General features: G+C 34.1%; 1 protein-coding gene across 6 annotated transcripts in view; it reads left to right on the plus strand.

Moving 5' to 3' along the window:
- ARHGAP5 (Rho GTPase activating protein 5) overlaps positions 1–24,476 on the plus strand; it is a 78,756-nt gene that overhangs the window by 41,716 nt on the left and 12,564 nt on the right. Inside the window, exon 4 of one of the 6 annotated variants that reach the window (XM_027065557.2) lies at positions 23,570–23,597. The exons of 4 other annotated variants lie outside the window; for them this stretch is intronic. In XM_027065557.2, coding sequence (XP_026921358.1) covers positions 23,570–23,597 — 28 coding nt within the window. Of the gene's footprint in view, positions 1–6,775; positions 6,859–23,569; positions 23,598–24,476 lie in introns of those variants that run through there. One more of the 6 variants, XM_053224349.1, reaches the window with a different exon arrangement.

Consider the following 24,476-nt stretch of genomic DNA (forward strand, 5'->3'; position numbering starts at 1 on the left):
GAACTCAGGAGGGACTGTAGAGATCAAGACCTGAGCTGAAGTCAGGTGTGTGCAGATATCCTCGCTATTTTATTTTTTTGTTTTTGTTTTTAATTTTTTTATATCCTCACTATTTTAAAAACAAGCCTGTGGTACGTTTACTTTGCCCAATGTAAACTATTAGCTGAGGGTTGGAGTAGTCTAAAGTTGAGGAATAAAGGTAGAATATTATCATGTTTATTTGCATTTAAAGTGAACATGAGTTAATCATGAAACCTCAGTAATTGACTGGAGTATAAAATTGGATGGTTTGAAAACATGAACTAATCCCATCTTAGCTTTATTTGTTCTTAATGATCTTCTTTGATAAATAAACATGGTTTAAAGACAAAACTAGGATGTCTGACCTATCTAAAATGTCAGGCTCATTTTTACTTCAGTGTATATTTTAGCCTTTTTAGTCTGATTATTAGCTAAGTTCTATAGTAATTGGGTTGTCTGGTGAGAAATGCTGACTTCCTGTTGTAAAAAAGAAGTGGAATATGGGGCATTAACTGTTATCCACTAGTGTTAGAGTTGAAATAGCCTGTAATCTTCTCCCTTCTTTTAATAAGTGTTAATTTATAGAGCATACATTTGGATATACTCTTAATCATTTGTATTTTCCTTCAACAAAGTGTAGTTTTAGCCATATTTCTTATCTATATTTGTATCCATCTTTAGTATAATAGAAATGTAAAGGTTCTTAGAATATTAGCTTTCTGCTCTGAACTTAAAGAATTCTTATTTGCTCTAATAATATAGTTAGGCTTTATGGAAATAACTGAGAAAATAGGAAATATTTTTCTTTAGTAATTAGAAAATAATAAAGTAATAGTCTTTTGTACATTTATTTTTATAATTAAAAATTCTCATTTCTTGAATATCTTCATGGTAATTGAGTGATTTGGTTTGAGGAAAATGAACGAGTTCCAAGTGTAAGATAAAATGAAACTCTATCCCATATTTTAGCATAATTTGAATTATTTCATTTAACTGACAGATAATTTATATATTTAAGTGCTTTGTTAGAAGTATACTGAGGTGGGGCTCCTTGGTGGCTCACTTGGTTGAGCATATGACTCTTGGTTTCGACTCAGGTCACGATCTCAAGCTCAAGCCCCACATAGGGCTCTGCCGCTAACAGTGTGGAGCCTGCATAGGATTCTCTCTTTTTCTCTCCCTCTCTTTCTCTCTCCCCCTCTCCCTCTCCCTCCCCCCCTCTCCCTCTCTCCTTCTGTCTCTCCCCCACTTGCATACTGCTCTTTCTCTCCCTAAATCAGTAAACAAACATTAAAAAAATAAAAAGAAGTATACTGAGGTACTGTAAGATCACAAGAATAGTTATATAGAAGTTTCAAGTCCACTTCTTTTGTGTTGTTGGTGGTGGTAGTTCTAATTGATTTTACTGATTAATGCTGATCAGTTTTAGAAATTCTCAGTTGTTTGAATTCAATATCAAATTCTCAGTATGCACTGTGGCACAACCATCTTCTGTTGAAGGTTCAACTTAATGTAAATATATATCAGATACTTACTGTTTAAAAGTTGAACTTGATAGTAGATCTTTAGGCATAGTAATATAAATGAGCAGTACTTTATTGTTATAATTAAGTCTTGTTTAAAGAACTAAACTTTTTAAACAATCTTGAAGAAGCTATTACAGTAGTTTTAAAATTCAACTTTATTGATATAATTTACGTACAGTAAAATTCATCAATTTTAATAGAATGGTGAGTTTTGATAACTCTGTAGTCATTTAAGCACCACCACAAGCAAGATACAGAACATTCTCATCACCCCAAAAATCATCCAGTGTATTATCATTAAGTATGGTGTTAGCTGTTGGGTTTTTCATAGATGCTCTTTATCAGGTTCAGAAGTTCCCTTTTCTTATGTCCAAAATCGATGTTGATTTTGTTGTGATTTTTCTTCCTTTGTTGAGGTGATCATATGGTTCTTTTAAAAGTCTGTTTAATGGTAAATTATGTTAATTGATCTCCAGATGTTAAAAACTTGCATCCCTGAGATAAACGCAACTTGGTTATAATGTTTTGTCTTTTTTATATGTCACTGGAGTTAGTTTGCTAAATTGTTAAGGATTTCTGCTTCCTGAGGGATATTGGTCTATGGTTTTCTTGAAGTGTCTTTGTCTGGTTTTGGTATCAGAGTAGTAAAACGGACACCACAGACTTGAATCTATTTTCTAAAAAGGTTGTACAAGATTGGTAATATTTCTTTCTTAAATTTGATATAATTCACCAATGAAACTGTTTGGACCTGGATTTTTATTTCTGAAGAGGTTTTTAACTGTGGATTAAAATTTTTTTTAATGTTTATTTTGACAGAGGTCACACATGTGTGCAAATTGGGGGAGGGGCAGAGAGAGAATCTCAAGCAGGCCCTACACTCTCAGTGCAGAGCCCACATGGGGCTTGACTCATGATCAGGTCATAATGAGATCCAAGACCTGAGCTAGAATCAAAAGTGGAATACTTAATCAACTGAGCCACTCAGGCACCCCTGGATTAAATTTTTTAAATAGATACAGGGATGTACAGATTTTTTATTTCTTCTTGAGCAAGCATTGGTTTTCAAGGAGTTTGTCCATTTCATCCAGGGTGACAGAAGATTGTTTATAACATTCCTTATCAGTATTTTAATGCCTGTAGCATCTGTAGTGATGGCTTCTCTTTTGATTTTGTATTACTAATTTGCGTTTTTTTCCCCCCTCGTATTAGAGATTTGTCAATATTACTGATCTTTTCAAAGAGCCAGCTTTTGGTTTTATTGATTTTTTTTTCCTTTTGTCTGTTTTTTAATTGAGTGAATTCTGCTTTTAATTCCCTTTTTCAGCTTTCATTTGGCTTCTTTTTAGTGTCTTGAAGTAGAAGCCTAGATTAATGATTTTGACCAATCTTATTTACTATAATATTTTCTGTTAAACATTTTCCTCTAAGCTTGTTTTAACTGCATGCCACAAATTTTGGTGTTTACATTTGCATTCAGTTTCGAATACTTTGTAGTTTTCCTTTTGATTTTTTTTTAAATTTAACTCATTGGTTATTTTATAAGTATTTTATTTCTAAATATTTTCCAGGTATTTTTCTGTTACTCATTTTTAGTTTAATTCTCTTGCAGTTGGAAAACAGCAGTTTGATTTCACTGTAAATTTATTGAGATTGCTTTATAACCCAGAATATAATCTGTGTATGGTGGGACCTTGAGTAGAATGTTCATTAAGATTTCAGGTGAAGGGTTCTGTAAATGCAAGTTAAGAGGTCACATTCTTTGAGAGTACCGGTCAAGTCTTATATATCCTTAGTGATGTTTTTGTTGTTGTTGACTTGTTTTTTTTTTAATTACTTAAAGAATACTAATGAAATCTGTAGTTGTGATTATATAGGTCTTTCTCCTTTCAGTTCTCTTAGGTTTTGCTTCATGTGTTTTGAAATTTTAGTTAGGATTATGTCTTCTTTATGAACTGAGCTGTTATTATTATAAAGCACTCTCTTTATGCTTCATAATACTTATAAAGTCTACTTTGTGTAATATTAATATAGCCGATGGTATTTTCCTTGAGTAATGTTTGTGTAATGTATCTTTTCCATCCTTTTAGCCTATTTGTATCTTTATATTAGTGATGTACTAGTATTTGAAATATGTATCTTTAAACACAGTTCATTATCAAATATTACACCACTATCATTTATAATTTAAGAACCTTGTAACAGTATATTTAACCTTCTGATCCCTTTTTTGTTACACATTTTAATTATATATTTTTTTCTTTTATTCTTTTTTTTAAATTCCAGTATAGTTAACATGCAGTGTTATATTAGTTTCAGGTGTACAATATAGTGATTGAGCCATTCCAGAAATCACCCCATGCTCTTCATGACAAGTGCACTACTTAATCCCCATCATTTATTTCACCCATCCCCCTACCTACTTCCCCTCTGGTAACCATCAATTTGTTTTCAATAGTGAAGAGCTTGTTTTGGGGCATTTGGGTGGCTCAGTTGGTTGTGTCCAACTCTTGATTTTGGCTCAGGTTTTGATCTCCCAGTTTTTGTGAGTTTGAGCCCCAGGTCAGGCTCTGCTGATGGTGCAGAGCCTGCTTGGGATTCTCCCTCTCTCTGCTCTTCCCCTGCTTCTGCTCTCTCTCTCTCTCTCTTTAAATGAATGAATGAATGAATGAGCAAGCTTCAAAGAGAGAGTGTGTTTCTTGGTTTATCTCTCTCTCTTTTTTTCCTTTGCTTGTTTGTTTTCTTTCTTAAGTTCCACCTATGAGTGAAATCATGGAATTTGTCTTTCTCGGACTTATTTTGCCTAGGATTTTACTCTAGCTCCATTCATGCATTACAAATGGCAAGGTTTCATTATGACTTAATATTCAATTGTATATATATACCACTTCTTTATCCATTCATCTGTCACTGGAGACTTGCACTGCTTCCATAATTTTGCTGTTGTAGATAATGCTGCAATAAACATAGGAGTATATATATTCCTTTGAATTTGTGTTTTTGTATTTCTTGGGTTAAGTACCTGGTAGTGCGATTGCTAGATTATAGGGTAGTTATATTTTTAACTTTTCAAGGAGCCTCCATACTGTTTTCTAGAGTGGCTGGATCACTTTGCATTCCCACCAACAATGCACAAAGGGTTCCTTTTTCTCTGCATACTCCCCAACACTTGTTGTTTCTTGTGTTTCTGATTTTAGCCATTCTCACAGGTGTGAAGTGATACCTCATTATAGTTTTGATTTGCATTTCCCTGATGGTAAGCGATGATGAACTTCTTTTCATGTGTGTGTTGGCCATCTGTATGTCTTTGGAGAAATAAATGTCTGTTCATTTCTTCTGCTCATTTTTTAAATGGATTATTTGGTATTTTGGGGTGTTGAGTTGTATAAGTTCTTCATATATTTTAGATACTAAGCCTTTATTGGATATGTCATTTGCAAATCTCTGCTCCCATTCTGTAGGTTGCCTTTTAGTTTTATTGACTGTTTCCTTTGCTGTCTAGAAGCTTTTTATTTTGATGAAATCCCAATTTTTGCTCTTATTTTTCTTGCCGAAGGAGACATATCTAGAAAAGTGTTGCTGTAGCTGATGTCAGAGATGTTATTATTGCCTGTGCTCTTTTCCAGAACTTTTATGGCTTCAGGTCTCACATTTAGATGTTTAATCCCTTTCAAGTTTATTTTTGTGCATGGTATGAGAAAGTGGTCCAGTTTCATTCTTCTGCATATAGCTGATCAGTTTTCCCAGCTCCATTGGTTGAAGAGACTATTTTTCCTATTGCATATTCTTTCCTCCTTTGTTGAAGATTAATTGACCATATGATTGGTTTATTTCTGGATTTTCTATTCTGTTCCATTGCTCTATAATTCTACAGTATGTTTTAAACATCACAGTATATATTTATAATTTTTGCTTTGAAGAGATAATAATTGTTATTTTTAAAAGATACTTTCTTTCAAAAGAAAGAAAATATTGCAGTATAAATCTTTTTATTTAACAGCTTTACTGAAATATTCATATATTCTATAGTTCACCCATTTAAAATGTACAGTCCAGGGGTGCCTGAGTGGCTCAGTTGGTTAAGCATCCGACTTCTGCTCAGGTCATGATCTCACGGTTCATGAGTTCCAGCCCCACATTGGGCTCTGTGCTGACAGCTCAGAGCCTGGAGCCTGCTTCAGATTCTGTGTCTCCCCTATTTCTGCCCCTCTCCCACTCACACAAGTGCACGCGTGCTTGCACTCTCTCTCTCAAAAGTAAGTATTTAAAGAATTAATAAAAAAAGTGATCTCCAACGTTTCAATGCAGCCATTTACCGTTTTAAATACATACATACATACCTACATAAATAAAATGTACAATTCATTGGTGTTTTAGTACACAGAATTATGCAACTATCAGTGCAACCCATTTTAGAGCATTTTCATTACCCTAAAAAAGAGCCACATACCTATTAAGCCATCACTTCCTATTGCCCATACCCACCCACCCTTAACTTTCTGTCTTTTATTGATTTAACTACTGGTCTTTTTATGACTGGCTTCTTTTAATATAATATTTTCAAGGCTCATCCATATCATAACATCCAGTAACACTTAAATTTTATTGCTCAATAATTTTCCATTGGTGAAAATTTTCCATTTGGGTTGTTTATACTTTCTGAATATTGCTGCTATGAACATTCCTCTATAAGTTTTTGTGTGGACATGTTTTTCACGTGAGTATATATCTAGACATGGATTTGCTAGATAATATGGTAAGTCTGTGTTTAACTTTTTGAGAAACTACCACTGTCATACAAACTAGCTGTTATCATTTCACATTCCCACCAATAATATATGAGTTCCAATTTCTCCACATCTTTGCTAATACTTATTTTCCTCTTTTTTGATTATAACCACCCTAGTGAATATGAAGTGATATCTCATATGGTTTTCATTTGCATTTCCCTGGTGACAAATGATGTTATGCATATTTTCAAGTGTTTATTTTCATATCTTTGCATATCTTCTTTGGAGAAATATCTATTTAGATCTTTTGCCCCTTTTTAAATAGAATTGTTTATCTTACTTTTAAGGGCTCTTTATATATTCTGGATACAAGTTACATTGAAGTATGAGTTGCAAAAAATATTTTCCCAAAAACACATTCCTTGATGGTATCTTTTGAAGCACAAAAGTCAAAAATTTTGATGAAGCCCAATTTTTTTTTTTTAATGTTTGTTTAAGGGCTCCTGCAGTGGCTCTGTCGGTTGAGCATCCAACTTCAGCTGAGGCCATTATCGCGTGGTTTGTGAGTTTGAGCCCCTCATTGGGCTCTCTCCTGTGAGCACAGAGCCTGCGTCGGATCCTCTGTCCACCTCTCTCTCTCTCTCTCTCTCTCTCTCTCTCTCTCTCTCTCTCTCTGTTCTTCCCCTGCTTGCACTCCTCTCTTCTCTCAAATACATAAAATTTAAAAATAAAAACAAAGTGTTTATTTTTGATAGAGCACAGGTGGGGGAGGGGCAGAGAGAGGGACAGAAGATGCAAAGCAGACTCTGCGCTGACAGTGTGAGCCCTAGGAGGGACTTGAACTCAAACCACAAGATCATGGTCTAAACTGAAGTCAGATGTTCAACTGACGGAGCCACCCAGGTGCCCCATGATGAAACCCAATTTTTTATGATTTTGTCACTGTTAATGGTATGATGTCTAAGAAGGTTTTCCCCAGTCCAGGATTACAGAGATTTTTATTCCTGTATATTCTAAGAATTTTACTTGCTAGTGCTCTTACATTTAGGTCTGTGATTCATTTTGAGTTTATTTTTGTCTGGTAAAAGAAAAGGTCCAGCTTGATTCTTTTGCACTCAGATCTCCATTATCCAAGCACCATTTATTGGATTTCCTTGTCATTCTTTTTGAAAATCAGTTGACCATAAATGTGAATATTTCTGGGCTTCTCCTGATAGTTCACTCATCTATATGGTTATCCATATATGCTGGTACCTCTCTATTTTCATTGCTGTAGCTTTGTAGGTAAGTATTGAAATCAAGAAATATTGAGTCCTCCCACTTTGTTCTTCTAAGTATACAGTTATAGGCTAATGGATTTTTTCATTCAGCTTTCTAAAGACTGTTCATTGTCTTTTTCATGATATCTAACAGTTTGCTGTTATTCTTTTCTGTGTTCCTCTGTGTGTGATGTGTTCTCCTTTCTCCTAAAACTCACAGATGCTTTTAAACAAACAATTTTATTTAAAATGTTCCTTAACATGTGCTTTTTTTTAAAAAAGAAAACACTTCTACTTGAGGTTTCTGGACCTCCTTGGGTCCTCTTGGTTTGAAATTTTGAAATTTGTAAAATTTTAGGCCAATGTTTATTGAGATATCTTTTTTTTGTTGTCTTACTCCCCCTACTTCTGTTCTGGACTCTCAACTACATGTATGTTAAACCTTTTAAAATTTTCCCACAGCTAACTAAAAGCTGTTTGTTTTGTTAAGCCTTTTTTTCTTTCTGTGTTTCATTTAGACTGTATATCTATTGTCTTCTAGTTTATTGATTTTTTTTCTGTATAGTCAAATCTAGAAGTTCCATTTAAGTCTGTTTTTACTGTGTGTCATTTTTCTACCCATCATGTTGGTTTTTTTTGTTTTTGTTTTTTTTACAGCTTTGAGTATACTTAAAAAATTTAGGGATGCCTGGATGTCTCAATGGGTTAAGTGCCCAACTTCAGCTTAGGTCATGATCTCACAGTTTGTGAGTTCGAGCCCTGTGTCGGGTTCTGTGTTTACAGCTCAGAGCCTGGAGCCTGCTTCAGGTTCTGTGTTTCCTTATCTCTCTCTGCCCCTCCCCTGCTAGCACTCTGTCTCTCTGTCTCTCAAATAAACATTAAAAGAAGTTTTGTTTTTTGTTTTTAATTTATAATAATTGTTTTAGGTCCTTGTTTTACTACTCTTCCGTATTTCATTTCTGGATCTATTTTTTTTCTGTAGGTTTTTTTCTTGATTATGAGTAACTATTCTTGGTAGTTTTGGTTTGATAACAGATATTTTGAATCTTACATTATTGGGTGGTGAGTTTTCTAAGTGTTCTTTTTAAAGAGTGTTTAAATTGTTTTGTCATGTGTTAAGTATTTGTGAATCAGTTTGATAATTTCTAGGCTCATATATGTAAGTTTGTTTTGGTGAATCCAGAACAGCTTTTATTCTATTGTTTATTTAGATCTACAATAAGGTGAGAACTTGACCCTATATCCTGTATATTAAAGGTCTTCTGAGAATGGAACTTGAACTATTCTCTGCCCCATCCCCAGGAAATTTCCTTTCCTACATTTGGACTATTCAACCAAAGATTTTTCTGCACATATCTGAGGGTCTTTCTCTGTGTATCTCAGCTTCTTTTTTGGTACTCTACCCCTTAAATTTTGGCCTTCTCATCCTTTTTGAACTCCTGTCTCCTGTCTTCTCAACTCTGGTAGACCATTGTGCTCTGTTGTGATTCTACCTTTCTGTATGTTATCTAAAAGCTTTTTCCAGGCACTAAGTTGGATTATTCAGACAGTTTAACTTATTAGCTGTTTTTTTCCCCCACAGATCACTGTTTTGAACTGCCTGTGTCTCACTGTATGAAAACTTGTTTTATGTAATTTTTCCAGTTTAGTTCTTTGCTGAAGTAGAGCAGTTTGCATAGTAAAGTCCTTCATGGTGGAATCAGATGTTTCTATAACAGTTTTTTGATAGTACTGTATAAGTTGTGTTAAGGTCTAGTTGAGAATGACCCTTGAAGTATGAGTGTAAGTTGAAAGTAGACAAAAGTATGTGGAGGAGAGAGATTAAAAAGAAAGGGAATGATAGACTTCTCTCAGGGATTAGTATGATAACCTGATAGATAATGAGCTTGAAAGATAACTCAAAAGTGCCCCTCATATTGCAGGTGGGGCAACTGTAGGTGTACCATTAATGAAAACAAATTGTAGGATGAAGAGTAGAAATGATATTTTGATAATGGATTCATATTATGTACATGTTAAATCTTCAGGTGCCTCTGGGTAATCCATTTAAAAGCCCCAAGACTCCACTGGCTGTGTGGCTATGGATCTTTGGAAAATGGTTTAATCTTAAGATTTTGGCAATTGTCATTGTATAGATATTAATGTAAGTTATGTGTAAGCTATGAAATTCAGGGTGAACATACAGAGTAAGAAGAAAAGTTCAGCACAAATAAGCTGTACAAAAGAATGGAGCTCTAAAACTCCAGAGAGAAGAAAAATTTTAATAAAGAAGCATCGTTATTAACATTGAATATAAAGTCAGGCGACTTAGAATGATACTTTTTAAAACATTTTTGTTGAGGTAAAATTCATATGACACAAAATTAACCATGTAAAAAATACAGTTCAGTGACATGTAGTGCATGTACAGTGTTGTGCAACCACCTCCTTATCTAGTTTCAAAGATTTTTATCACCCTAAAGGAAACTATACCCATTAAGTAGTTACTCCTTTCCCTATTCTTTTTTTTTTTTAATGTTTTTATTTATTTTTGAGACAGAGAGAGACAGAGCATGAATGGGGGAGGGGCAGAGAGAGAGGGAGACACAGAATCGGAAGCCGGCTCAGGCTCTGAGCCATCAGCCCAGAGCCCGACGCGGGGCTCGAACTCACGGACCGCAAGATCGTGATCTGAGCTGAAGTCGGATGCTTAACCGACTGAGCCACCCAGGCGCCCCACTCCTTTCCCTATTCTTAATTGCGCCCAGGCTGGCATCCCACCTACCTGTTTTCTGTCTCTTTGGATTGACTTATTCTGAATATTTCATACAAATGGGATCCAATATGTGACTTTTTGTCTGTCTTCTGTTACTTTGCATAGTGTTCATTTATGTTGTAGCATTTCTCATTGTATGGATATACCACATTTTGTTTATCCATTGATAAGTTGGTGGACATTTAGTTTGTTCCACCAGTTAGCATTTGTAAATACCGCTGCTGTAAATATCCATATACAAACATTTGTTTGAGTGCCTGGTTTCAGTTATGTTGGGTACATACCAAGGAGTGGAATGTTGAGTCCTGTGGTAATTCTTTGTTTATCTTTCTGCATAGCTGTCAAATTATTTTCTACAGTGGATTCACCATTTTACATTTCCACAAGCAATGCACAAGAGTTCAAATTTGTCCACATCCTTGGCAAATGGGAAAGGCGAAATAAGATTATCAGCAGGAGGAGGTGTACTGATAAAGCAGGAAATTCAAAAACTATAAAATGTAGGAAAAATCCACAGTCTCTAATATGAATGCCTCAACAGATTCTGAAGGTAGCACACTTTCAAAACCAGAGAAAATTTTCATTAAAATACCATTTTAAAGGAGGAGATGAAAAAGAAAAAAAAGGGGGGGGAGGAGGAAATGCTTAGAAATCTGCTGTGAGTCAGGAAAATGTGGCAGACTTAGCCTTAGTTGTGCTTTTGGTTAGCCAATGAGATTCTCTAAATATTGGTCTGAAAATTGTGTTTTATTGCACACATCAGTGATGTGTGAAATAATTGAAGTGTATGAGTCTTTGTTTTATTGCTGAGGTGAATATAACTGTATTAACTAAAAGCCTTTTTATTTAAACTTCAGCGTTCCTACTTGCTGTTTGGAAGAACTCTCATTTTTTCATCATTTGAACATTTTTTCACAAATATTGTTACCCTATGTCTTCTCTCCTCTTTTGACTTGCCTACATTTCTGAGTCCATTTTTAAGTTCATTTGCTTGCATACTTCCTCAGCCCCACCATGTTACTCGTCAAAACCTCAACCTTGGTTAAACTAACCCCCTGCCTACTCTGTCTTGGACCAGCAAGTGGGTTATGGCTATGGATAAACATAAACCATGTATTTCACTTTAAGTATATAAATGCACATCTGAAGAAATCCTACAATTCCTTAGTTTGTTCTCCTAAAGGATTATTTCTTTTTTAAATAAGTATTTTGTCTTCATTTTTTTCCTCATACTTTGGAACATATTTAGATCTTCATAAATGTTACAAGGATAGTATGGCTAAACATTCATACACCTTTCACACTTATTTTTGTCACATTTCTTTCTTTTTTTTTGTCAAATCATTTCAGTAAGTTATGAGAGATTATCACACTTCACTCTTAATGAATCTTTTAGTGCGTATCTCCCAAGAACTAGGACATTTTCCCCACATAACCACAAGTGTCACCTTCAGGAAATTTAACATTGATAAAATTTCCTCTGTTGTCCCATATATTATATATACCCCATTATATTTGGTCGTGTGTGTGTGTGTGTATATATATATATGTATATATGTATATATAATAGGATATTACCTCCTAAGAGCTTTTTTGTTCTTTCAGTTCAGATCAAGTCAGGAAGTTCCCTAGACTTGTGTGTGTGTTTTCATTGACACCTTTTTTGAAGACGTTAAGCCTATTTTTATAGATTGTTCCTAAATGTTAATGCCTGGTCAGATTTAATTTAAAACATTTTTTGGCTACATAGGGCTGATGTATCTTTCCTAACACATCATTCTAGGAGACCCATGATGTCAGTTCCTAAAGGACTTTTTATGTTGCTTTTGAAATTCTAGGCTTTCAGGGCACCTGGGTGGCTCATTCTGTTGGTGAAATCAAGATGGAGCCCTGCGTTGGGCTCCACACTGACAGCATAGAGCCTGCTTGGGATTCTTTCCCTTCCCCCATTTGTGCATGCATGTTCTCAAAAATAAACTTTTTAAAAATGGAAGTCTAGGCTTTTATTAACCTCAATAGTGTTGAAGAAATGCTAAAAGTTGGTATCATTGACATCTGAATTTAATGATTCAAGTGTGACCTGTTTATTTTTGATCTAGCAAGGAGGAATTATAAGTTAGTAGTCCCTTAAAGAATTTCTTTAGTTTTAGTATGTTGTATCTAGCAGAAACTCCTTGAGTCTTCAAACATTCAATATTGGCATTTATCCTTGAGATTTTCTGGTATATTAATACTACTTTTTATGGTTTATGGCTCTGCAATATGTTTTTATCTGTTAGCTGGAACTTTGTCTTCTTGAAGTAGCTAGTCATTGGGCCTTAGAGTAATGCTTTGTTGTTGTTGGTTTTTATACCATAGCCATTAGATAATAATCTTGATGTAAGGACCCTGAGCTCGTAAAACCCATGGCTGTGGTACATATAATTAAGTCCTTACTTAATGTTTAAACAGTTTTTTCATAATAACTATTTGTCCTTGTGACATTAGTTATACATGAATAATATTTTAGTCTTTATTTTCTAAGCTACAATTAGTGTTTGTTGTTTTTCCATACAAAGAATGCATGATAAGTGCAAAAGATGAGAAAATGGAGGCATTTGTGCTACAGTGAGATTTCTTAATTTAAATATGTATCAACTGAATAATTTGCATTATGCAGAACCCCCCCACTAAGTTATAATATCCTGAAAACACGAGTTTTGCATTGTAATAACATGATCAAGATGAATGATACACAGTGTGCAAGATGTTCTCTGGTTTTTCTGTGGAGACTATTCTTAGGTGAAAGCTATTTCAAATGCTTTATATGTATAGTAAATTTTTAGTATTCTATAAAATAACTTGTTCATTTAATTTTCATATCTCTATGAGTTGTGTGTATAGTTACTGTATCTAGAGGTGGAAACAGGTTTTACAGAGGTGGAAACAGGCTGAGAGAAATTAATTAATGCATATGAGGTCACACAATTGGATTCTAGCTCCACTTAAAATTACTGCTTACAAGTGACTTTTGATAATCAGAGTTGTTTTTTATTGTTAAGGAAAGGAATTATCTCTTTCATTATAGCCAGAAAAAAAATACAAATAAGTCCAAAAAAACCTGAAAAAAACACTTGTAATTTTATGATCATGAGATAAGTTTTATTTTTGTACATATTTTTACAGTATATAATACACTTTTAAACATACTGTAGCTTTTTCAAAAGGGGATAATTAAACAAGGTTTTGTAATATTTTTTTAATGTTTATTTTTGAGAGAAAGAGAGAGACAGAGCACAAGTGGGGGAGGGGCAATGGGGGAGAGGGAGACACAGAATCTGAAGCAGGCTCCAGGCTCTGAGCTGTCAGCACAGAGCCCAGCGTGGGGCTGGAACACATAAACCGTGAGATCATGACCTGAGCCGAAGTCAGATCCTTAACCAACTGAGCCACCCCAAGCACCCCTGTAATGTTTTTAGTACACAAGCAACATCATTCCATGCAATAAGATAGTTGTCTTTGGAATTACTTTTTATGACCTGTCATATTCTAACATCTTGATAATCATAGTTTGTTCAGTTATGCTATATTTCTGAATTAAGTCTCCACAAACATTCACTATTGGCAGTTATCCTTTCATATATACATGTTTATATGCTTGTATTTCTGGGTTGTTGTTTTTTCAGGAAAAAATGTTAAGACACAAGTTTTCTATGTGCAACCCCTAATGGTAGAAAGTATGTAACATAAAATAAATGGGGAGATAATATATTGAATGTGACAAACTAATTACTGTAACTTGTCTAATGTGTGACCTTGAGAAAGTCATTTCACTCTTCAAAGCTTGTTTCCTTTGACATTAAGGCCTCTAGTCAGTTATGTTGAACATGGAATGAAAATGATGCCTGAACTAAAATTTTTTTTGATTTAAGTAATCTCTACACCCAACATGGGGTTCAGACTCACGGCCCTGAGATCTAGAGTTGCATGCTCTACCGACTCAGCCAGCCAGGCACTCCTACGTTTAATCATTATAGTAAAGAAAGTAACAAAATGAAAGATTAGAAAACTGTTGTTGTTTTTCTCCTATATTAAAGATTTAATGGCTAGGAAATATAGTGACGTTTTAATTCAGTAGATTGAAGTTATAATAATTAAATAGTAAATAATAAAATAATAATAAATACTGCCTTTAGCCTTATTATTCCTGTAGTAGCCTGTGCCTAAAATGTTACTTACCATTGCTAGAAGATTCTTACTCCATTGATGTTACTTCTTCTTTATAAGCTTGATGCATAGATTTTTTTTTTTAAAGAGGAATTTTAGGTTTACAACAGAAATTTCCCATATATTTCCTGCTCCCACATGTGAACCCCACCCCCACCGCACATTACCACGTTTACTCACCAGAAAAGCACATTTTTTTTTACCAAGGATAAATCTACATTAACACATCAAAATCACCTAAAGTTCATGGTGTACATTAGAGTTCACTCTTGGTTTTGTATATCCTATGGGTTTGGACAAAAATTCTCTATGCTCTTCTTCATCTCTCTCCCACTATCCCTAACTCTACCGTAGGCAACAACTGATCTTTTTATTGCCTTCCATCATTTTGCCTTTCTACACTATCATATAGTTGGAATCATATAGTAAGTAGGCTTTCCATATTGGCCTCTTTGACTTAATAATATGCATTTTAAGATTCTTCGATGTCTTTTCATGGCTTGATAACATTTCTTTTGGTACTTAATAATATGCTAGTTTGTTTATCACACACCTACTGAAGGACATCTGAGTTGCTTCCAACTTCCAGCAGTTAGAATAAAAATGCTATGAACATTGTCTGTAAATTTTCATGTAGACCTAAGTTTTTAACTCCTTTGGATAGATAACAAGGAGTGTGATTGTTGGATGGTATGATACATGTTTTGTAAGAAATGTCAAACTCTTCCAAAGTGCCTGCAATTTTGCATTCTCACCAACAATGAATAAGACTTCCTGTTGTTCTGTATCCTTGCCAGCAATTGGGGTTGTCAGTGGTGTTATTCTAATAGGTATGTAATGGTATCTCATTTTAATTTGCAGTTTTCTAGTAATGTATTCTGTAGAACTTATCTTCATACATTGTTTGCCATCATCATATCCTTCTTCATGGTGTCTCTTAAGGTCTTTGGTTTGTTTTGTAATAGAGTTTTCTTATTACTGAGTTTGGAGAGTTCTCTGTATATTTAGGATAATACTCCTTTATCAGATGTATCTTTTGTAAATATTTTTTCCCAGTTTGTGGCTTGTCTTCTAATTCTCAAGATATACTGTCTTTCACAGCACAGAAATTAAAGTCCAGTTTATCAGTATTTTCCTCAGGGATTGTATTTTAAAAGCATCACCATAACCAAGGTCATCTAGATTTTCTGCTATCCTCTAGACATTTTATAGTTCTGTGTTTTACATTTAAGTCATTTAATTTTTTACATTTGTAATCCATTTTGAGTTCATTTTTGTCAAGGTTGTAAGGTCTATGTCTAGATGCTTGGTTTTTGTTTTTTTAATGTAGATGTGTAACTTTTGTAGCACCATTAGTTGAAGAGACTATCTTTGCTGTGTTGTATTTATTGCCTTTGCTCCTTGGTTAAAGATCAGTTGACTTTTAATAGATTTCTGTTTCTAGGCTCTCTATTGTGTTCCCTTGATCTTTTTGCATGTGCTTTCCTCAATAATACATTGTCTTGTTTACTAAAGTAGCTTTATAGTAAGTCTTAAAATCAGGTAGTGTGAGTCCTCCAACTCTGTTCTTCTCTTGAATATTGTGTTTGCTTTAAGTTTTGACTTAATCTTTATATAAAATTTAGAATCAATTTGTTGGTATTTATAAAATAATTTGCTGGGAATTTGGGATTGCATTGAATCTGTAGGTCAAGTTGAGAAGAACTGACATGTTGACAGTATTGTGGCTTCCTATCTATGAACATAGGATATCTGTCCACTTAACCTAGTTCTTGGAGTTTAATTCATCAGAGTTTTGTGGTTTTCCTTATATAAATCTTACTCGTGTTTGTTGATTTTTTATATAATTTTGGGGGAGTGCTAATGTAAATGGTATAATGTTTTTAATTTCAAATTCCATTTGTTCATTGATATATAAAGAGAACAATTGACTTTTATATATTAACCTTGTATCCTGCAATCTTGCTGTAATCACTATTAATTCCAGATTTTTTGCCTATTGGTTTTTTACATAGATGATCATGTCATTTCTTCCCAATCTTTATGCTTTTGATTTCCTTTTCTTGTTTTATTGCTTTGGCAAGTATTTCTAGGATAATGTTGAAGGGCATGGTGAGAGTAGACATCCTTGCCCTGTACCAGATCTTAATGGCAAAGTTTCTAGTTTCTTACTGTTAAGTATGATTTCAGCTGTAGGTTTTTTACAGTCTTTATCATATTAAGGAAGTTGTCTATTCTTGGTTTACTGAGAGTTTTTATCATAAATGAGTGTTAGATTTTTATCAAATGCTTTTTCTGCATATTGGTATGGTTGTGTGATTTTTCTTTTTTAGTCTAATGATTTAATGGATTGATTCATTGATTTTTTTGATATTGAACCTGCCTTGCATATGTGGGATAAATCCTACTTGGTCATAGTGTATAATTCTTACACATTTTTTGATTAAGTTTGCTAATACTTTGTTGAGGATTTTTGCATCTATTTTCATGAGAGATACTGGTCTGCAGTTTTATTTTCTTAAAATACTTTGGATTTATAAGTTTTTTAGCATGTAAAAAATCAGCTTGAGATTAATGGACATATTACCTCAGCATTTGTTTTAAGACTCAACTGACATGTTGAATTATATACTGTGTCTTATTTTATTTTTTCTGTTACATGCATATTCTAATACATAGCACATAGTAGGCATTGTATTAAGGGATATTAAATTGTTTCAAATCAAAACATATCATAGTGGGTGTCCACATGTTCATATTTTTTCTGCATTTATGAAGTACACCATTAATTTGAGGAAGATACAGCTGTCCCATTTAGTGTTCATCTCATTTATGCATAGTCTGTTAGACATTTTGTTTTAGGCTTGGGGCATCATGTCTAAGAGAATAACTGCCAGATCTTTTTCTCACATCCCAGTGTTTCCTGTATTCCTGACTGCCTACTAAACATTTCTATTTGGATGTAATATCTTGGGTTTTATTAAAATTTAGTTATTTTTCCCCCAAGCCACTTCCTTCTCTTAATTTCCTTTTTTCTGATAGTGCCAGTTTGTTTTTCCCAGTTTTATGGGCGAAGGCATTTCATTAATCTGAGTCCTCTTTCACCCTTTGTGCCCACTCATATGCCATTAATTGCTAAGCATTGCCCTTAGTATTTTTCTTACGTCTCTTCTCTAGTGTCACTACCATATAAAGATCTTTTTTAAAAAATCACATGTATACTGTTATTGCTTCCAATCCCTACCCCCAGATGTCTCTTCTACTTAAAAATATTGAGCCCTTAGGAGAAATCAAAACAACTGAATTCCATAACCTAAGAATTGCTTTTAAAATCTTAAATTATTTTGGTTGCAAGAAACTAAATGCAAAAAATACGCTTAATTGAAAGCATACTCATCTGTGGAAGCCAAGAGTCCACCCCAGTGGACTAGAATTCAGGTAATAGTATCATCTGTTTTTCTGTGTCCTTTTCTCTCTCTTAGACTTACCTTGTCTATTTACACATCCTATATTTTTTGTTTTAATTTTAATTACATATTAAACCTAACCAGATATCTTTTAGTCTCCAATTCGAAATTCTCAGAAGAGAGAATCTTGTGAGTACAACATAGCATATTATATTGACTAGTTTGTTGGTTTAGCATTACCAGATAATCAAATTATTTAATTTTTTAAAATAACCAGGGGCACCTGGGTGGCTCAGTTGGTTAAGCATCCAACTTCAGCTCAGGTCACTATCTCACAGTTCGTGAGTTCGAGCCCTGTATTGGGCTCTGTGCTGACAGCTCAGAGCCTGGAGCCTGCTTCAGGTTCTGTCTCCCTCTCTCTCTGCCCCTCCCCCACTCACACTCTGTCTCTCTTGCCTTCAAAAATAAATAAACATTAATAAATAAATAAAATAACTGATTAATGTAGAATATGTGTTGTTTTGTCTAAATGTATATTGCATTGTGCAGTTTTCTTGAAATATGATTTTGCCTTAATACTACTTTTGACCCATCTACCTCCCTCTGTGGTTTTTACATTCTATCAAGCAATAAGAATACATTTTTTATTGTGTAGCATCTAGCTTGAATAAGCTTATATCCTACCAATTATTCATTTTTTTCCCCCACAGGAGCTTTTTAGGGTGGGTTTTTTGTTTTTTTGTTTTTTTTTAGGTAAAAATCATATAACCTATAACTTAACCATTTGAGAAGAGTACAATTCAGTAGCATTTAGTACATCCACAGTGTTGTGTAACCATTCACCTCTAATTAGTTCTAAAATATTTCATCACTCTAAAGGAAATCCTGTACCCATTAAGTATGCAGTTATTCCTCATATTCCACGTTTTGTTCATCCATTCATGGCTCTTTGGGTTACTTCTGTTTTGTGTCTCTTGTGAATAGTATTTTTATGAAGATGTGTGTACAAGTATTTCTTTGAATACCTGTTTTGAGTTCTTTTAAAGTATATGCCTAGGAGTATGTCTAACTTTTTGAGGAATAGGCCGTACCATTTTATATTTCTGCCACCAGTGTATTAGAGTTTCCATTTCTCCACATCCTTACCACCTCTTGTTGTTTTCCTTTTTTTTTTTTTTTTTTTTTTTAGTATAGCCGTAATTCCTTCATTCCTGTGTATGAAGTTACACCTCTTTGTGATTTTGGTTTACATATCCCTAATGGCTAATAATGTTGAGAATCTTTTCATGTGCTTGTTGGCCATTTGTATATCTTTGAAGATGTATCTTTTGCCAATTTTTACATTGGGTTGTCTTTCTGTTGTTTGGTTATGAGAGTTCTCTGTATATTCTGGGTATTAGACCCTTATCATGCAAATGATTTGCAAATGTGTTATCCCACTTTATAGGTTGTCTTTCTTCATAATGTTTTTGATGCAAGTTGTGAACTTGGTAAATGTTTCTGATGAAGTTGTAAATTTTCATAAAATTTATTTTTGTTCCTATTGTATTTTAAGATACATGTCTGCTCATTAACATAGATTTATAATTCTTGTTTCTTGCATTTTTTTTAATCCTAGAGAAAAAGATGCTACAAATCAAAATTGCAGTACTACTGGTTTATAAAAAAATTATCTGTAACTACTTTTATTTTAGTTATTTTTTTGGTGACTTCAGGTTAGTGTCTGATGCATTATTTCAGCTTGGAGGACTCTAGCATTTCTTGATAAACTTTGTCAACTTCTGTTTACCTAAAAATGTCTTAATTTTTTTCTTCATTTTTGTTTTGCCAGAATTCTTGGTTGATAGTTACTTTCAGGACTTTATATCATCTTACTGCCTTCTGGCCTCTGGTTTCTGAAGAGAAATAAGCGTTAATCTTAATGTGGATTCCTAGGATATGGTTAAGTTTCTCTTGTTTTTTTTAGTGTACCTCTTTTTGAGTTCATCCTGCTTGCAATTTGTTGACATTCTTGGATGTATGCATTTGTCGGTTGTTGGGTTTTTTTTTTTCCATATTTAGTTTTAGCCATTATTGCTTTAAATATTTTCCTTTCCATTTAGGAAAGCCCTTGCACATGTGTTGGTAAACTTGATGGTGTCCCAGAAATGTCTTAGGCTCTGTTCATTTTTCTTCATTCTTTTCTCTTTTTGCTCCCAGACTGGATAATCTCAGTTAACCAGTCTTTAAGTTCACTGGTTATTTCTTCTGCTTGCTAAAATCTGCTCTTAAACCTTGCCAGTGAAGTTTTCATTTTTGTTACTCTACTTTTCAGTTCCAGAATCTCTTTAGTTCTTACTATAATTTCTTTGTATTTATTGATACTCACTTTATTGTCATCCCTCTGGTTCCTTTCACTTCTTTGTTCATGCATTTTTTTAAAGAGTTGATTTAAAGTCTTTGTGTAGTACAAAGACTGGGTTTCCTCACAGACAGTTTCTGTTCATTTCTTTTTGTTCCTTGAGCATACCATATTGTTTCTGAGCATACCAGTTTTGTTTCTTTCTATGCCTTTTAATATGTTGTTGAAAATAAGGGGTTTTGAATTTTGTGTTATCTCTGGATATCAGATTCCCCTCCCTTACCAGGGTTTTTGTTGCTGTTTATTGGCTATGTTTGCTTGTTTGGAGACTTTCCTAAACTACTATTTTAAAGTCTGTATTCTTTGTCATTTGTGGCCACTGAAGTCTGTCTTCCATTAGCTTAGTGGTTAGCTAGTGTTTTGACAGTTTGTTTAAATGCCTGAAGTCATCGGGAAAAAAATTCTTTCCAAGTCTTTGCACATTGTGTTCGCTTACTCTTTTAACACTTACCCAGGCCATTTATAACTCTGCTTGAGCCTTCACTTCCAGCTTGAGCAGAGCTTGTGGTTAGCCAGAGGTGAAAGTTTCTGATCTTTTCAGGCATTTTCTGAGGACGTATCTGGCTTTCGGCATGCATGTGGGCTTCTTGATTTCCCCCCATATACGTAGATGCTTTTAAACTCCGTAATCCCCCACTGTCTCCTTTTGCCAACATCTTCCATGATAGGCTTTCCCTCCCATTGCTGATCCTGCTGTTCCTGTCTCCACATTGCTGCAGCCAGTACTTGTGCCTTTACATGCCAGTGAAGCCACCTCAGCCCTGGGAACACTTCAAGTTGAGTGAAACATGTAAAAAGCCCTTGTGTTGTTCCATCTAGGAGACTGGTCAAAACCCGTCACCATAGTTCCTTAAGAATAAGATCTGTATTGCTTCCTCTGGCACTTGTAACCTTTGCCCAGAGTGCAGGCTGCCATCATCATGGTTGTTGCTAATCTGAAGTATAAGGGTATGGTGGGTGGATAATTAAAAGCTGCTTTCTTCACCAAGCCTTCTAATGGTAGTGATTTTCTTTTTTTTTTTTTTTCTTTTACTAGATTTCATCCTTTTGCAAAAATTGATACACTTTTTGACAGCTCATTAGTTGCTTTTTTGAGGGAAACAAGCCCTGAAATTCCCATTTCCATCTCTTTACTGATGCCATTTCCACATGGACACATTTGTCTAATTTATGTGTTATTTACACATTTTACTTTTTCTCTTACACACTGCAATCTATTTTGTGACTTAGTATTATTTCATCCTGAAGGTACAGAAACAGGCTTTGAAACTCTTATTTCATTTTCTTCATTAGCAGCTCAGATAGAGCTTGGACCATTTTAGAACTTCAGATACCAATAAGTTTGTACAGCACAAGGATTAGTTACTTTTCTAATAAAAGAAAAAAAAAGGATTTGGCTTAAAGTTATTTTCAATTTCTACATTTTTATATATAGTTTCAGAATATTGGAATATATATCTAATGCCTTTATTTATTGCTTGGAGACCCATGATAGATACCTTGGGTGATTTTAAGTCCAAGTAAAACTTTGATAATTCACGTCTTGATAATTGAGTTGGGGATGTTTTTTCATTTTTTTTTTTTACATCATTTAATTATTAGTAAATGGAAGGCAAGATTTTTAGTGTAGATGATTAAGTACCTTAAAATTTTCACTAAACAAGTAATACTAAATGCTTATCTCTGTTAGGAATTGTCAACCTCAGTTAATGACATTTGGAGCTATTTAATCCTTCATGAGAGGAGCAGTCCAGGATATAATTTAATTTAGGTGTATTGCATTTAGTGATCATGTCTTTTTCAGCCCATTTATTTATTTAATTTTTTTAGATGTTTTTATTTATTTTTGAGAGCAAGAACACATGAGCACGAGTTGGGGGGGGGGGGAGGTGCAGAGAGGGAGACGCAGAATCTGAAGCAGCTCCAGGCTCTGAGCTGTCAGCACAGAGTCCAGTGTGGAGCTTGAACTCGTCAATGGTACGTTCATGACCTGAGCCTAAGTCAGAGGCTTAATTGACTGAGCCACCCAGGCTACCCTTTTTCAGCTCCTTTAATTAAAAAGAATTTTTGAGATTACCTTCAGACTTTTAGCCACTAGTTTTAGACTTCATTGATTTTTTTAAATCTAATTTCTCCTGTGTTTATTGGTTGACATTTCACTATATAAATGAACTACTCGTCTCCCTCAATTTGAATATCATGTTTCCTCATTATTAGATTTGAATTATGCATTTTTGTTAGAAATACCATCCAGGTTGTTGTATCTTTTTAAGTATGTCATAACCTGTTGAGACAGTGTATCAGTTTGTCCCAATAATTTTGATTATTTGTTCGTGTCTGCCATATTTCTTCATTGAAATTAAAACTTTAATTTAGTAACTTTTTATTTATTTATATTGGTATGAGTTCATGTGCTCTTGTATTCAATGAGTTACAATGCATTAATGTTACTCAGATCATCCTAGCTTAGACTCCTTCATGAATTCTATGTCCTTTGAAGATACATCTCTATAATTCTTTAAGTACTTCCTCAACTTTCTGGCACAAGATGTACCAGGCATGGCTTATACTTTCCCTGATTCATCCTTGGAATCCACCTTTTCTCCAAACGCTCTGGTTTGTTTTGGTAGAGAATGGTATTTAGAAACCAATATTGGGGCTACTTCTGGACCATCTCAGCAAAAAAAGCTAAGAAAGCTAAGAAATATATGTATGTATGTATCTATACTTATTTCTGTAGCAGTTTGTTAAAAACCATGAATTTATGTTGTTACCTTCAATTTTAATCTAACACCATACAGTACATTTAATTCTAGTTCCCCTTTTGTTATTAATTCCCTTCTTGAACAGTGAGAATCCATGCTCCTTTTATTCTTCACATATTTACTCATTTGCTCAAGTCTGAAATACGCAAAAAGTATACATACTACTCTAGATTTGAAACCTGCTAAGTAGAGTTCAATAATTTATCACAATTTTTCAAAAATTTTTAAGGTCCAATTACATAGAGTGAAGTTCACCAAACTTAAGGGTACACTTAGATTGACATGTGACAAACTCATTCCCCTGTTTAATGCACACACCTGTCAAGATACAGAACATTTTCATGACCCTTTATGTCTCTTTCCAATTGCTTTTCCAAACCACCCAAGGTAACTCGTCTAACTTCCCCCAGCCCCCACTTATAGATAAGTATTACCTTTTTTAGAACTTGATATAAATGGAATCACATAAATAAATTCTTTTGTGTCTGGTTTCTTTCAGTAATCACAGGTGAATTCATGTTGGCTATGTCAGTAAAACCTTGTAACATTTAAATAACATTAGGGGCGCCTGGGTGGCACAGTCGGTTTTAAGTGTCTGACTTTGGCTCAGGTCATGATTTAACAGTTCCTGAGTTTGAGCTCCATGTCACCTGCTGTGCCAACAGCTTGGAGCCTGCTTCTGATTCTTTGTCTCCCTCTCTCTGCCCCTCCCCTGCTCACCCTCTGTCTCTTTATCAAAAATAAATAATAAACATTAAAAATTTTTCAATATAGCAACATTAGCCCATGAAACTTTGTCAGATTGGATTTTTGCTTCCTTTTATATGTTCATGAATTTCTGAATATTAACATTTTCCTCCCAGCATGAGATATACTTCATTCTTCTTTCATATTGTTATGTATTCTTTGTAAAGACTAAAATAATGCTAATAACTAGGTAAGAAATTAGAAGGAATTAAAAATACATTGTCCCATGGAAGCTGTGACATTGGTCAAGGAATAAGTTTGAGATAATCTACTTTTTCATTGATTTGGTTTGTTTTTATTTTTTTGTAACTCCTGTGATCAGAAGAGTATATAATGCCTTACGAAATTGAGTCTTTTTTAGAAGTGCTTTAAGAAACTTCCTGTTGAGCACAGACAATAGGTATAGACTTTTGGCCAGTGACATAAATGTTAGGTCTTTTTTTATTGTCCATAATTCCCTGAGACCTTTCTTTTTTCATTCTTTCTCCCCCCTCCTTTTCCAGTATAAATTTCTTTATGTTGTTTAGTCTCTGTAATTTCTATTGATTTATTTTCAAGGTCACTCGTTCACTGCTCTGTCGTCTCCATTCTATTTCTTTTCCTTAGTTCTAAAGTTTCTAGGTCTTACTATATTTCTGATTTTTTATGAAACTTTCAAT

This window comes from Acinonyx jubatus, chromosome B3 (assembly GCF_027475565.1).
Source record: "Acinonyx jubatus isolate Ajub_Pintada_27869175 chromosome B3, VMU_Ajub_asm_v1.0, whole genome shotgun sequence".
NCBI classification, from domain to species: domain Eukaryota; kingdom Metazoa; phylum Chordata; class Mammalia; order Carnivora; family Felidae; genus Acinonyx; species Acinonyx jubatus.